Source organism: Eurytemora carolleeae, unplaced genomic scaffold (genome assembly GCF_000591075.1).
Source record: "Eurytemora carolleeae unplaced genomic scaffold, Eaff_2.0 scaffold157, whole genome shotgun sequence".
Classification (NCBI taxonomy): Eukaryota; Metazoa; Arthropoda; class Copepoda; order Calanoida; family Temoridae; genus Eurytemora; species Eurytemora carolleeae.
In genome coordinates, this window is record NW_019396052.1 from 37,900 (window position 1) to 53,082 (window position 15,183).

Below are 15,183 nucleotides of genomic sequence, written 5' to 3' on the forward strand. Positions count from 1 at the left end.
TTTTTAACTTTATTTTATACCTTATTTATATATGCTAAATGCAGGAGGAGAAAATTCCAACCCGTGATATGGCTCAGACATGACACTAAGTGTCAGGTTTAGAACATAAGGGTTTGGAACTTTCATCTCTGAAATGATAACTCTAAAATGAAAAAAATATCATTTATTTTGTAGCTTAATGAACAAATTTAAATTTTTTAACATAAACAATCATATTAATAATGTTAATGATAAAGCTACAACTAAATTTTAGAATATTCCCCCTTATTTTAAATACTAGGGTTTTATGCGCTCCCTTTCCTGTAAATAATTTTAGCTATCAACTGTTGCACTGGAATTCGGCCTGTTTAAATCATTTTCAATTTTTTGAAGATTTTTCTTTTGAAATTGGCGCATTTTCAAAGAAATCTAACTTTTTTCAAAGAATTATTTACTCCAATTTTGATGTTCCAGAAACCTTTCCCTGGGTCAGGTGAGGTTCCACAAAAATGTGGGCCCCCGATCGTTTTAGCCGTTTTGACGTTTATCGGTTACAAACAAACACATTGAAAATGAAGGATTAATGAAATCGAAAGATTTAGTTTTGGAGAAGCAATGTATATACAGGGTGTCCCATATCACGAACAGTTTTAAATGTCTTCCCCCTATAACTACAGTTGTTTGAAACCAAAATAATATAAAAAATAAAGTATGGCACTCATATTATAGCTATATTGATTTCAAAATAAAATATTATTCAAGTAAGAGATTATTTTTGCGAAATAAATTGCAAAATGTATTTACTATCCAAAACAGTATATTTAAGAAGACATTTAAAACTATTCACGCCATGTATGTAAGATTATCTTACTGGAACATATCCTATTAAAATGCAGGTTTTAATATTTTATTTTGCAAACGTTAAGAATTTATTACAAACATAACCTTTTCAAAACATAAAAACTGTCTAGTTTTAAGAAAGATTTTAAGTTTGCACCCGGTTGTCTTGAAAAGCAGAGCCGAAAACAGGTCGACAATGAATGTCGTCTTCACAGTTGAACTTTTCTTTAAAATTCCAGATATCCTTTTAATGTGAATTCAAAGAGAGAGGCGATAAACACGCAAATGCCTTCCAATCTCTCAGAAACAAAAAAGTCTTAATGTATGTATTTAATTCTCTTATGTCTTGACCCCGTTTCCAAAGCAAAACTCAAACAAAACTTTAGAGACTTTATAGTTTTCTTTATCTTTCCATTAAACAAGGTATTGATGGTAAACATTGAAATTCTCAAGGAAAAAAGTAACTTAAGGAGAATAGAAAAAAGTCCTTGAACGGTATGACTATAATCTCCTCTTCTATAACTTTAATAAATAAATATTTTAAAAAACACTTTTACCCTTTAATTGGTACCCCTAACCCCCCTCAAAATGTAGACGTAATTAGTTCACCTGTTAAAAAAAGTATTTACTTTAACGAAATGCAAAGGTATTAGATACCAATTCTGAAAAATATATGTTCCCTATAGTGGATGAAGCTGTGTGTTGTGTGTAATCTCAAAAGGTTCCTTTTGTACCCTTGTGTTCCCTTATGTTCCCTTGTGCGGAGTTTAGGGACCAAATGTTTCATTTCAAGTCAAGATTTCAGTTCTTTTCTAGTCCTGGACAGCACAACTCATTTAAAACAAATAACTTAACCGATATTTGATATTTGAAAGTTTTAAATTTAAATTTTATATAGATTTGTGTCAAACATTTTTCAGAATTGATTCTACTGCACAAATTAACGAAAAGGAATTGAGTCTTTGTAACAAACTCTGATTTTCTAATACCTATACTTGTTTCACCTGATGGTGTACACCTATGATATTTCAAACTTAGATTTTTTCATCTAACAGAATTCATAGTTTGAAATATCTAAGGTCTACGGCATTGGATTACAAAGATATAGAGATTAGAAAATAACGGTTTGTGACAAAGACTCAATTCCTTTACAAGATAATCTTATTAATTGAAACTTCAAATAAAGAATCCCATAAATGATTCACAATCATTTTGGAAAAACAAAAACAAACAAAAACATTTTCTTGCTCGTCTAAGCTTTATAAATCCATGCATCGTTTTCAAGAAATCCACGTGCAGTGCTGTCGAAAAAACGTTTGAAGTTATAATCACTCAAATAACGGTGACAGTTCTTTTAATATTTTTTTCTGTTTTAAGGTTAAAATAATTATGATATTTTATCCTATTGGCTACTTGACTATCTGCATTCTAACCCTGAACCTTACTCCTATATCTGGAGGAATACAGGTAAAAGGCCAACCCTACTTCTGTGAGGACGTACTGTATTCCAAATCCACAGCAATGTTTAATTAAAAACAGTTAAGTGATGTGTTACAAAATTACTCTCTTATCTGTATGCAATAGCAGCGTAAAGTATAATTCCAACCTTATTCATATATCTGAAGGAATATAAGTTAAGGAATATGTCCAAGCTTACTTCTTTATCTAGAGGACTGTATTTGAAAAATAAATTCACCCTTACTCGTGTGCATTTGCAGGAGTTCAGAATAGAATAGGTACATCATACCTTTAAAATTTAATCATGTAATAAATAATTATTTCCTACAGGATTGGATTATTTGCCTCACACTCTAATAAGTCATTAATTTGATTATCAAATTTTTAAAAAATAAATGTTTGGGGCGCCGGCAATGTCACTGATGTTGTCAAATTTGAAAAACTGTCTGAAAATCTTGTAAAATTAACTGTTAAACAAAGAAATTTGTATGTTTACGGTTCAGGAGAGAAGACTGCTAAGTGAGAAGCTGGTTTCCTACAACCCCCTAGAGCGACCTGTTTTTAATGAGTCTCAATCACTCGATCTTCATCTAAACCTATCGTTAGTATCCCTATAAAAGTATTAACTGGTTTAGAATTTAATACATGCATTGAATATTTTACATTGTACGCTGTACACTGTACAGTGCACACTGTACACTGTACAGTGTACAGCTGCAACATAAAATTAATCTAAATAAGAAAAACCAGATTTCAACCAGTAATATCTGGTTAGAATCTGGTTCTACTATACACTATTGAGGATGCAACAGGTAGTTGATCTAATTAAGAAATCCCAGATTCTAACCAGTAATATCTGATTAGAATCTGGTTCTAAACTGTACACTATTCAGTCTGCAGCAGATAGTAGATTTAGATAAGAAAAACCAGATTTTAGCCAGTAATATCTGATTAGAATCTGGTTCTATACTGTACACTATTCAGGCTGGAGCAGATAGTAGATTTAGATGAGAAAAGCCAGATTTTAACCAGCAATATCCGGTTAGAATCTGGTTCTATACTGTACAATAATCAAGCTGCAGCGATCGTAGATTTAGATGAGAAAAACCAGATTTTAACCAGCAATATCAAATTAGAATCTGGTTCTATACTGTACAATATTCAGGCTGCAGCAGATAGTAGATCTAGATGAGAAAAACCAGATTTTAGCCAGTAATATCTGATTAGAATCTGGTTCTAAACTGTACAATATTCAGGCTGCAGCAGATAGTAGATTTAGATGAGAAAAGCCAGATTTTAACCAGCAATATCCGGTTAGAATCTGGTTCTATACTGTACACTATTCAGGCTGCAGCAGATAGTAGATTTAGATGAGAAAAGCCAGATTTTAACCAGCAATATCCGGTTAGAATCTGGTTCTATACGGTACAATATTCAGGCTGCAGCAGATAGTAGATCCAGATGAGAAAAACCAGATTTTAGCCAGTAATATCTGATTAGAATCTGGTTCTATACTATACAATATTCAAGCTGCAGAAGATAGTAGATCTAGATGAGATAAACCAGATTATAACCAGTAATATCTGATTAGAATCTGGTTGTAAGCTGTACACTATTCAGGCTGCAGCAGATAGTAGATCTAGATGAGAAAAACCAGATTCTAACCAGTAATATCTGGTTAAACATTGACTGGGAGGATTACTCCATGCTCTGGAACTCCACAGAATACAATGGAGTCGAAGACGTCAGGTATACTTAGCACTCCAGGGAAGAATAGGTCAGGTATACGGATCACTGGAGCATAAGAGGTCAGGTATACCGAGTACATCAGAGTAGAAAAGGTCAGGTATACGGATTACACTGGAGCATAAGAGGTCAGGTATACCGAGTACATCAGGGTAGAAGAGGTCAGGCATAAGGAGTACACTGGAGCATAATAGGTCAGGTATATGAATTCATGGAGTATGCCTGCATAGAAGAGGTCAGGTTTAATCACTGGCGGTTTAAAATTACAAGAACGAAACCCTCCAATGAAATTTTAAACCCCAGGAAGGATATCTGAATCCATCCAGTGGAATTTAAACCCCAGGAAGGATATCTGAATCCATCCAGTGGAATTTAAACCCCAGGAAGGATATCTGAATCCATCCAGTGGAATTTAAACCCCAGGAAGGATATCTGAATCCATCCAGTGGAATTTAAACCCCAGGAAGGATATCTGAATCCATCCAGTGGAATTTTAAACCCCAGGAAGGACATCTGAATCCCTCCAGTAAAGTTTTAACTTGTAATTAACTATTTTCCACACCCGTCCAGTGAAATTGAAATCTCTCTGGTGGTTTCCACTTCGAGTGGAGTCGAAATCTTACTACAAACTTCTTAAAAAGCTGTAAAAACGTCAAATGATATCAAATCAATTTAAAAAATGTTCTTTTATAATACTTCAGATAAAAGATAAAAGAGTCCCTATGGGAAAATTTTATTGGAATATCATTTAGTTTCAGTGACAAACTTTTAGTTTAGTTATCCCGCGTCAAAGGATTTAATCATCAATTCTCCGATTAACTTTCTTGTTTTAAACAGGATTGACCCGTCTCTGCTGTGGAAACCTGACTTGTTCCTGTATAACAGCGCTAGTGAGTCCTTTGATGCCACATTTCCGGTCAACATGGTTGTTTCAAGCAACGGCAGGATATCCCAGATACCTCCTGGAATATTCAAATCAACTTGTCTTGTAAGTTTTTTCCTGGTGATTCACGCCTCTTTTTCAAGTATTACTCTTTTTTTCAGACGACCTCAAACTTTTTTATATGGTAATCCCAAGGTCAATTTATAATAACGGCTTTTTAAAAGTTTTTTTTCACAGAAAGAGACAATTTTACAGTTGCTGGGAATCATAAATGTAAGAAAACAGACTGTATAGAATCCGTACAGTCGTATCTGAAGACTCATTCTTTTGTGGTAACCCTGTATATATATGATGATTAAATTTAGTTTTTTTTTTATTTCTATATATCCTCCATTCAATCTCAGGATAAGAAAAATGCTTTTTTTGTTCAAAACTATTCGGTTACGGCTTTGCGACCTTGCAACTTTAACACACGAAAGTACACGAAAGCAAACTTGTTTGATTTCAGATCAGAAAATGTCTTCTTAATCTGATTGAAAACATGCAAATAAAACATTTTAATGCTGCTAATCTTAGGTTGACATAACCTGGTTCCCATTTGACGAGCAAAACTGTTTTCTCCGGTTTGGAACCTGGACTCATATGAGGTGAGAAGTCGGGTTCTTAATTCTTAATTTGTATGTAATTTATTTTTCGTAATATTCTTTATTTTATTTCTATATATACAGCCTATACCCCCTTGCATTTTTGATAATACTCTCTTAAAGCTTCCAGTTTGAGCCCCTTTTAGAAATAATTAAACAAGAAAAAGTTGAGAGTTAAAAATCATTTAGATATTTAGAAATTCAATAATAATTTGTTTGTTGAAAACCTAGAGATCGGATAAACCTTGTTTTGAGCAGCGGAGATGAAAAAGGACATGCTGATCTCTCACAGTTTAAGGTATTTATCGTAAAGTACTCCACTTTTGTATTCCTTTTTGTGTTCCAAAGGTACTCTTTACACTCTTAGTAACAGAAAAGGAAATGCAAATGCCACTCTGAAATAATGTCTTCAATCCTACAAATTGTAAAAAAGAAATTGATAATCGACAAAAAACTATCCAAATTATTCCTGCTTGTTGAATAATCCCATTTTACATTGGTTTAGGAGAACGGAGAATGGTTCCTGGTTGGAGTTCCTGCTGTTAGAACAGTTCTCAAGTATCCGTGCTGTGTCGGAGAATATACAGGGAACACAGCAATCTTAAATTTTAATACAGACCTCAACCTAGGACTTAAAAATGAGCTGGATTGATATTCTTAACTTTAGCTAAATGTTTTTAATTTTTAGGAAATTGTTTATTTTTTGATATTAAAACTTACCAGCTAGGACAAGCTTCAGGATCTCTCATTTCTTCAATTTTAGAAGTTTGACCATGGGAAAGAAGAGCTGGAGCTGAACTTAAACTCATAAAACTTGAAACAAAGGAAGATTAACTCATTCCATACAAAAAAAAATCAAAAACTTAGATAATTTAGCCGTCACAGGGCCAAAAAAATAATTTTTTAATAAAATGTGCAGAGACACCTGGTGGACAACATTTTGCCAATAGAAGTCGAGAAAAAGCCGACTTCAAAGTTGAGAAAAATTACTTTTAAATTAAATCTTGGCAATAAAACTAGTCATGAACAAATGGAACTAAAGTCTGTGACTAGTTCAAAACTGGGATGAAATAGTCGACTTTTTCACGACTTTTTAATCGAAGTTTGTGGACTAGTTATCAAAAGTCGACTTTTATCCGACTTCAAAATGACTTTTTTAAACTAGTTTTAAACTAAAGTATTTCATCTATTTCTTTTTGCTAGGTTATGTTGGTCTAAAAATTATAAATCCCAGTTTTATATGCTTTGCAGAGAGAAACCAATAACATAGCATACCATTATTTATAAGAAGGGAATTTAAAGGTGACCCTCCATTCAAAGATGGCAATGCACGATTCTCAAAGGTACCCTTGAAACCTTTATCTGGACAATAACGTAGAAGATTTTGTTAAAATTGTTTAATTCTGATCATTACTTTGTGATTTCCTGCTGTAGAAATGCTGAAGACACTTTAATAGAGAAACCACAACTGAAAATAACTATAAACACTGCATGATTTCTAATTCTTAAATGAACAGACAAAGTATTTTAGGTTACCGTTGTGAATCGGGCATTGTCAACGTTGTATGTAGTTACTTTAAATTACACTCACGGTCCCTTTATAATCAGATATTTTTGTGTTTAGAAGTTTATTTTCACATCATCATTCGTCGGAGAACTATTTATTATTTTCATAATCTTATATTCCCATGCATTCTTATTGCAAGGTTAGTATTTCTTTACAACAAATTTTATCATTTTAGATTTCATTTCAATTATTCGTTAAATTCTCACAACTTCTACATTTACTAAAAATCATAGAAATGAAAAAAATTCTTTCTGGAAAAGCTTTAAGCATATTTTCCTTTTTATTTGCAATTTATATGCAATTTATATATATGTACTAAATGTAATCTTTTTTCAATTATTAGCTGTACTACAGTGAGAACCAGAAAACTCTGTATAATAGAAAGATAACTGCATTAAAACAAGACTTGAGTGTATTTGATGTTGTTACAAAGCAATTAATTTTAATTAAAGATTTATTAAACCACTTATTCCGTGAAATGAATCTGAGTACACTGAAAAATTGCCGTATCTAATGTTTATTTGACTATTTAAAGTCGTGTTCCTGTTCCGGAACTTTCTGGTAATCACTGCATAATGTAAAAGACTGTTATTCATAGCATGGCTGTATTCGGGTTTACTACCCCTCCTCCCTGTGGGGAGAAGCTGACTCTTGGTATTACAATCCTTATGTCTCTAACCTTCTATATGAATATGGTCTCGGAGATGCAACCACCCTCTAGTGAAACTCCAATCCTTGGTATGAATACAGAAACAAACTTTATTTCTATTTAAATTTTTGATTTTATCAATTTTGAATTTTTTAATTGAATGTAAAACTTGGAAAAGAAACGTTGTATGTAAAAAAAGGGTATAAATTGGTGAATGAACTCTTGGAAACATATTTAGTGTTTCAGAAGATATATTCCATGGTATGTTCTCAAAGCCTTGAAAAATAATTCTATAAAGACAGGTTTTTGTCCCATTTCAAACACTGAGTGTTAGAAATGGGCAAAAATCGAATTACTGGGGTTTTTAGATACCTTCCAATATGATATTGAGAGCAAAAGTCAATAATAATAACTGTAAGCAACGTTATGTTAAACATGACAAGGATAACAATTGCCATTATTAATTATTTCCATGCTAAACATTTTAATAGTTTTTCTATTTTTGTTGTGGGTTGGGATCAAAACTCATTTTCAGAACAATTCCCGTTTTAGTATTATATTCAATTCAAAACAGAACTCACGAACCATGTAATATAAACAAAAATTACCAGCTGAGTAGTAATTAATTGCTGAATTATTTCAAGAATCTAGGTTTCGATGTTTTGGAACTAATGTACCCTGAGCTAGGAACTTTAGAATGGATAATCCCAACTACTAAATCCAAAAATCCACTGTGGAAACTTAAATTTTAATCCTTAATCCACTCTTTTTCCCTCTCTTTGGATATCCGTACATTGTTTTGTCCAATGAGAATGCAGGAATATTGTTCGTAAATTGTATTGACCAATAACAGCCTTGAAAATAAATTCTATCCTATGAGAGACATCCGCAATTTCTAACAAATAAAGAATATGTTGTCGGCCGGCCATTTTTAAAATTAATCGGCGACGAAAAATACTTGTTGTTTAATCAATTTTAACTAATGTGTTAATAAATAAATGGGTGAGAAATTAAGTGAAGGCCCTTCTAGCTAGTCAAGAAAACGAACAAATCTGGCGTTCCAAGAATCAAATTGTTGATCTAAATATTTAATCTCGAGACTAACATAATCTCGAGATTAGCAAAAAGAGAGGATTAATCATTAATCTCGATATCCACCATTCTTAAGTTACTAGCTCTGGAAACATGAAATACAACTCAAAATATATTTACCAAAAATGTAAACAATTTCAATTTGAAAATTAAAGAGGGGGGGGGGGATAAGGATTACAATTATATATGTATTTATCTATACAACAAAACATTACAAAAGAAGAAAGACTTCAAACAATTCTTTATTTATTAATTGACATAAACGATTCAGGCGTCAGGACAGTCTAAATCTTTAGTATAAAAGTTCACTCGGTTGACCGAAAGCATATTCTAAAGGAACCACGTGGATTTAACGGTTCTGTCAATATTCCAGAGAACTGTGACTTTCGATTACTATTTGACCCATTAAACCTAATTTTTAGTCTTTTTTCTTAAATACTTTTTTCGGCATATGCATTTGAGTGAAAAAGTATAGAATAAATAAATCCGTAAATTAAAAGATTGTTGAATTATAGACCAAAACACGCTTGATAAAAAATAGAAGAAACCGAATGCTGTTCACTCTGGTTAGTCCGGGGTGACACAGCATAAACACTGAATAGGAGTAAACCTTTAATCTTTGACTAGCTCTTCCATATAGAAAAACTTATAGTTTATGAGATAAAAGGTCTACGGCATCATGCTGCAAAGATAAAATTGGATTAGAAAATTAGAGTTTGTGGGGAATTATCAGATTAATATAAATTAATTATCATAATGACATGGTTTGTTTTGTAGGTGTTTACTTCTCCTGTATAATGGCTACTGTAGCTAGTAGCGTAGTTAGCACGATAGCTATTCTCAACTTTCATGATAGGTAATTATGCATGAAATGGGCAATAACCTGATAGCGATTTTTTACTTCCATTATAGATATTTATGCATGGAAAAGCGATTTATAGCGATTCTGAACTTAACATGTAATTTTGCAGAAAATAGATAATGCCTTGACAGCTATTTTTAATTTCCTTGATAGGCGATTAGTTATTAATTATTATGTGGGCAATTTAAAGTTTTGATATTTTGAACTTCCATGCAGAAAATATTTGAAAGCTATTGTAATAGCTTAAAATATATAACTCTCACATTTTTTAATTTAAAGAGCTTTTAAAATCCGCTCCCTATGTTTTCAGGGACCAAGATAACTACGAGATGTCTAAATGGATCAGGAATATCAGATTTAATAAAATATTTGATAACATCATGATATTTTGCTGTTTAAAATTTAATTTATCAACATTTTTAAGATGTCAACAAAACCTTTTTATAAAATCTAAAAACTCTCTTAGGCTTGTTTTCATTAAGGTAAACTTAATATTTATTATCACATTATTGAATTATTAACAATAAGTCGTAAACTTTCATCTCATTAAATAAATATTTACAGAGTTACCCACTAAGCATGAGACTTCAAAGCCGATTATGCATAGTTCATGAAGCCGATTTTTTTTTTGGCAAAAATGGTTCCTGTTTTTTTTGCTTTCTTTGTCAACATATTAAGGACACATATAGAAAATTTAAGACCATAGACCAAGCCCCGTGTATGTACCCCCTGTATGTACACCTGTATGTACACCTGTATGTACCCTATATTAAGTGGTTACCCTGGTGCCTCCGAATGGAGAGACCAGGAACAAAGCATCTGCCCTTGAAAGCAATGACGCTAAAGAGTAAACTGAAAAAACTGGAAAAAGCAGACAGGTATTAATAAAGTAATATACACGTGAAAATATTAAATACCAAAACCAATAATATTAAACTTCTTGCATTGTTCAATGTTTTCCAAAGTCCGTACCTGCTTTTTGCGAACACTCCCTTAAAAAGTTTTGATGTGTATATCTATAGGTGTCCTATGAGATTATTGAATAGGTTTGATGTGCATATCTATAGATGTCCTATGAGATTATTGAATAGGTTTGATGAGTATATCTATAGGTGTCCAATGAGATTTCTGAATAGGTTTGATGTCTATATCTACAGGTGTCCTATGAGTTTAGTTACTTCAGTACTGGATAGGAAGGAGGAGTTTATTGAATAGATTTGATGTGTATATCTATAGGTGTCCTATGAGTTTAGTTCCTACAGTACTGGATAGGAAGGGGGAGTTTATTGAATAGTTTTGATGTGTATATCTATAGGTGTCCTATGAGTTTAGTACCTACAGTCCTGGATAGGAATGAGGAGTTTATTGAATAGATTTGATGTGTATATCTATAGGTGTCCTATGAGTTTAGTTCCTACAGTTCTGGATAGGAAGGAGGAGTTTATTGAATAGTTTTGATGTGTATATCTATAGGTGTCCTATGAGTTTAGTACCTACAGTCCTGGATAGGAATGAGGAGTTTATTGAATAGTTTTGATGTGTATATCTATAGGTGTCCTATGAGTTTAGTTCCTACAGTCCTGGATAGGAAGGAGGAGTTTATTGCCGGTGCTCTTGCCAACTCTAACCTTCCTCTTCAGGTTTTGATAAATAAACCCCCTTTTCCATCATTACATATTCTTTTTAATATCTGAATAAACCCTTTTTACAAAGAAAAATGAGAAGTCACGGAGGAATTGTTAGAGTTAATCACTTTTTTTGCTGAGAAGTCATGGAGGAATCGTTAGAGTTTATCACTTTTAAAGCTAGAAAAACGACTATATCTTCCACATCATTGACCAGAAATAGGTTCAAATGGTACTGTTGCAAATCTGGTTTGCCCCTGTTCAAATATTCAAATATTCATATATTCAAAAATTCAAATATTTAAATATTCAAAAATTCAAATATTCAAATATTCAAATATTTAAATATTCAAATATTTAAATCAAATATTCAAATATTCAAATATTCAAATATTCAAATATTCAAATATTCAAATATTCAAATATTCAAATATTCAATTATCAAATATTCAAATATTCAAATATTTAAATATTCAAATATTCAAATAGACGATCAATTGAAATAGCAAGGAAGCCACTTCTCTTTAATATCAAAAACCCAAAACATTTGACTTACAAAATATTTCATTTGTAGAATGAAAGAATTAACTGTATAACCTCAATTTATGGTTCTTTAGGTAATATATATTTTATTTAATGATTGCAAGGATTCATAATTGAACAATCATGCTTTTCTTTACATCTCTGTTAAACAGTGTAGTGCAGACTGTACACAGATTGTTAAAGGTCATATTAAATCTTTTTCTTTTATTCACTTTTTTTTTGAAGTTTTTTAAAATGTTATTTAAAATGTTCCTCCATAAACTACTTCAATAATTTTTCAAATTATGTCCTTTCCAGAAATTAACTCGTGAAATTCTACATCAACGACGACAAAGAAAATGTCAAAGTTAAGGAATATCTTTATTCTTACATCGATTTGTTTAAATGTGACCCTTTAATTAAATTATAATTTAAAATTTCGTTTACAATCCCTTTAAATAGATGATACACTGGACAGCAGTACACTTAGCCTACCAACTTCAACTTCAACAGCATCAGCAAACAACAAACAGGTGAATTAATACATCTTACGGATTCTTCTTAACAACGTTAAATTCATGATTCAATAATCGCAAATATTATGCAGAACGAATTGCTTCTTCCTTTTTCTTGTAATTTGGATTACAAGAACACTAAATCAATCAAAACAAGTTATTTTTTATCCCTTTGAGGAATTAATCTATTCTACAAATCTAATATTATTTAAATCATCTCTTTTTTTAAATTGGATTTTTCTCTATGAAAGTTTTTAATCTTCTTTTTATAATCATTTTCATTGTTCTTTTACCGTTTATATTCTAGGTTCCTCCAAAACAGTCGGAGACAATAAAGGATTTAGAGGTCAGAGTAAATTATCTTTTTTTTCAGAAAATGTTCAACGTTTATTGAAAGATAAATTTTCTTAACTTTTACCTGTTTAACCTGAGTTGGGAACTCATTATCCTGATACCTTGATCTTGATATTCACTTTGGGGACTTTAATTTGATGATCAATGCTTTCTCTTTTTTTAAGAAAGTGAATAAAGAAAGACAATCTAGAGTTTATTTTGAATCATATTATTGTATTACTTTAGAAAATACTAGTTGAAGTACAAAGTATAACAATGAAGATAAAGGAAGAGGAAGAAAGTAAACTCACAACCACTGACTGGAAATACGCAGCTATGGTAGGTTTTAATCTCATCTAGATATATGAAGATATTTGAAAAGTTCATAACAATACTCCAGGTACTTGATATTAGGTTAGTACCTTTAGGCTTAGTAGATCAAGATACTAGATAGAATTTACGACTATTATTACTCCATGTTTATCTAGGTACTAGATAGAGTTTAGGACTATTATTACTCCATGTTTATCTAGGTACTAGATAGAATTTAGGACTATTACTACTCCATGTTTATCTAGGTACTAGATAGAATTTACGACTATTATTATTCCATGTTTATCTAGGTACTAGATAGAATTTACGACTATTATTATTCCATGTTTATCTAGGTACTAGATAGAATTTAGGACTATTATTTCTCCAGGTATATAGATAGAGTAGATAGAGTTTAGAACCATTACTACTCCAGGTATATAAAGGTACTAGATAGTGCTTAGGACTATTATTACTCAAGGTATTTCTAGGTACGGGATAGAGCTTAGGACTATTATTCCTCAAGGAATATATATGTAGTAGGTAGTAGGTACTGTATAGAGTTTAGGACTATTATTACTCCAGGTATATAAAGGCACTGCAGATAGAGTTTAGGACTATTATTACTCCATACATATATAGCACTTGGTATAGGGTTAAGGACTATTACTACTCCAGGTATATAAAGGCACTGGATAAAGTTTAGGACTATTACTACTCCAGGTATATCTATAGCACTTGGTATAGGGTTTAGGACTATTATTATGTATCTAGGTACTGGATAGAGTCTGCTTGGTTGTGTTCACATCCACCACTCTTCTCTTGTCTCTAGCTGTGGTTGTGGCTGTTCCTAGAGTTTTTGTTTTCTGAAGAAAAAACTTTTATCTTTTTTATAATTGGTTTTAACAACAGATACAAAATCAAATTCAAAATGATAATTATATATCCAGAACAAATTTAAAATTAAGATTAATGAGAACAATATAGTAATAATAAACATATAAGTTTTTTAACCAAGGAAATCATGTAAATTAGTTTTGCAATAGTTTATGTTGATCTCAGTTTTGCAGAACTGAAAAATAAATCTATTGAAAAGACGACATTTAATGACTACCTTTACTTTACTCTTCTTCCAACCGTAATTTTTTCCATTATTTACAGAGTATCCCACATTATATTGGATTATATAGAGCTTTAAATTGCAATTTTCGGGGCTAATCAGAAAATTGTTAAAGAATGAATCATTTAAAAAAAAAATTGTATAGGCATAATATAAAAAGTTTGCATACAGAAAATACTAAGTTTTTCGAGTAATATTTGCGTAATTTTGCGTTAAATCTTGGAGATACTCTAATTTGATATGGGACGCTCTGTATATTAAATGTCTCATTTGAGTTCGTTCCAATTAATTCCTCTTTCATTCTTTTTCAAAAGTATACAATTTTTCTTTAAAATCCTTTAACTACTTTCATGTAAATAAATTCACAGTAAACTAGACAGAAGGTACGACTTTGTGACCTCGTTGAGTCTCTAGTTTCAAGTTTAAGCGGTATATGCCTATAAGCATGAGAAAATCAAATTTATCTGGTTATCAGAAATTTACAACGGTTTTGTTCTAACCTCAATATATATTCTCTTCAATTAGAGAAGTTATGATTGCTAATTCTAAAATATATCAAATTTATCTGGTTATCAGAAATCTACAACGGTTTTGTTCTAACCTCAATATATATTCTCTTCAATTAGAGAAGTTATGATTGCTAATTCTAAAATATATCAAATTTATCTGGTTATCAGAAATCTACAACGGTTTTGTTCTAACCTCAATATATATTCTCTTCAATTAGAGAAATTATGATTGCTAATTCTAAAAATATATAAAATTTCAATTTATTTAGCTTTACCTGGTAATTACGTATTGTTCCTTCTTGATTATGTTGCTGAAAGGAGAATATGCTCGGATAGGACAAATACTCACTTTTGGCAGCCTTCGGACCTGTTTCTATATAAAGGAGGGGAGGGGGAGGGGTATTGACAGGTTCTATATTCAGATATATGCTATACGTTATATAATATACAGGGTGTCCCGATAAACATGCCTTTCGAATGACGAATTCGAGATATTCTTTTGAAATTAGGTATTCAAATGCTAATCA

The 15,183-nt window shown here is 31.5% G+C and overlaps 1 protein-coding gene across 1 annotated transcript; it reads left to right on the forward strand.

Annotated features, from left to right (window-relative positions):
• The first annotated feature begins 2,200 nt into the window (after positions 1-2,200).
• LOC111705426 (acetylcholine receptor subunit alpha-type acr-16) lies at positions 2,201-14,040 on the forward strand. The gene is made up of 19 exons (XM_023477983.1): positions 2,201-2,286; positions 2,781-2,878; positions 3,898-4,026; positions 4,861-5,011; positions 5,483-5,553; positions 5,782-5,848; positions 6,056-6,137; positions 7,175-7,256; positions 7,716-7,855; positions 9,636-9,714; positions 10,031-10,066; positions 10,187-10,202; positions 10,495-10,598; positions 11,273-11,360; positions 11,920-11,962; positions 12,330-12,400; positions 12,690-12,728; positions 12,962-13,054; positions 13,802-14,040. The coding sequence occupies exons 1-19, from the start codon at positions 2,209-2,211 to the stop codon at positions 13,895-13,897; spliced, it is 1,563 nt and encodes a 520-aa protein (XP_023333751.1). The 5' UTR covers positions 2,201-2,208; the 3' UTR covers positions 13,898-14,040.
• Positions 14,041-15,183: the final 1,143 nt, after the last annotated feature.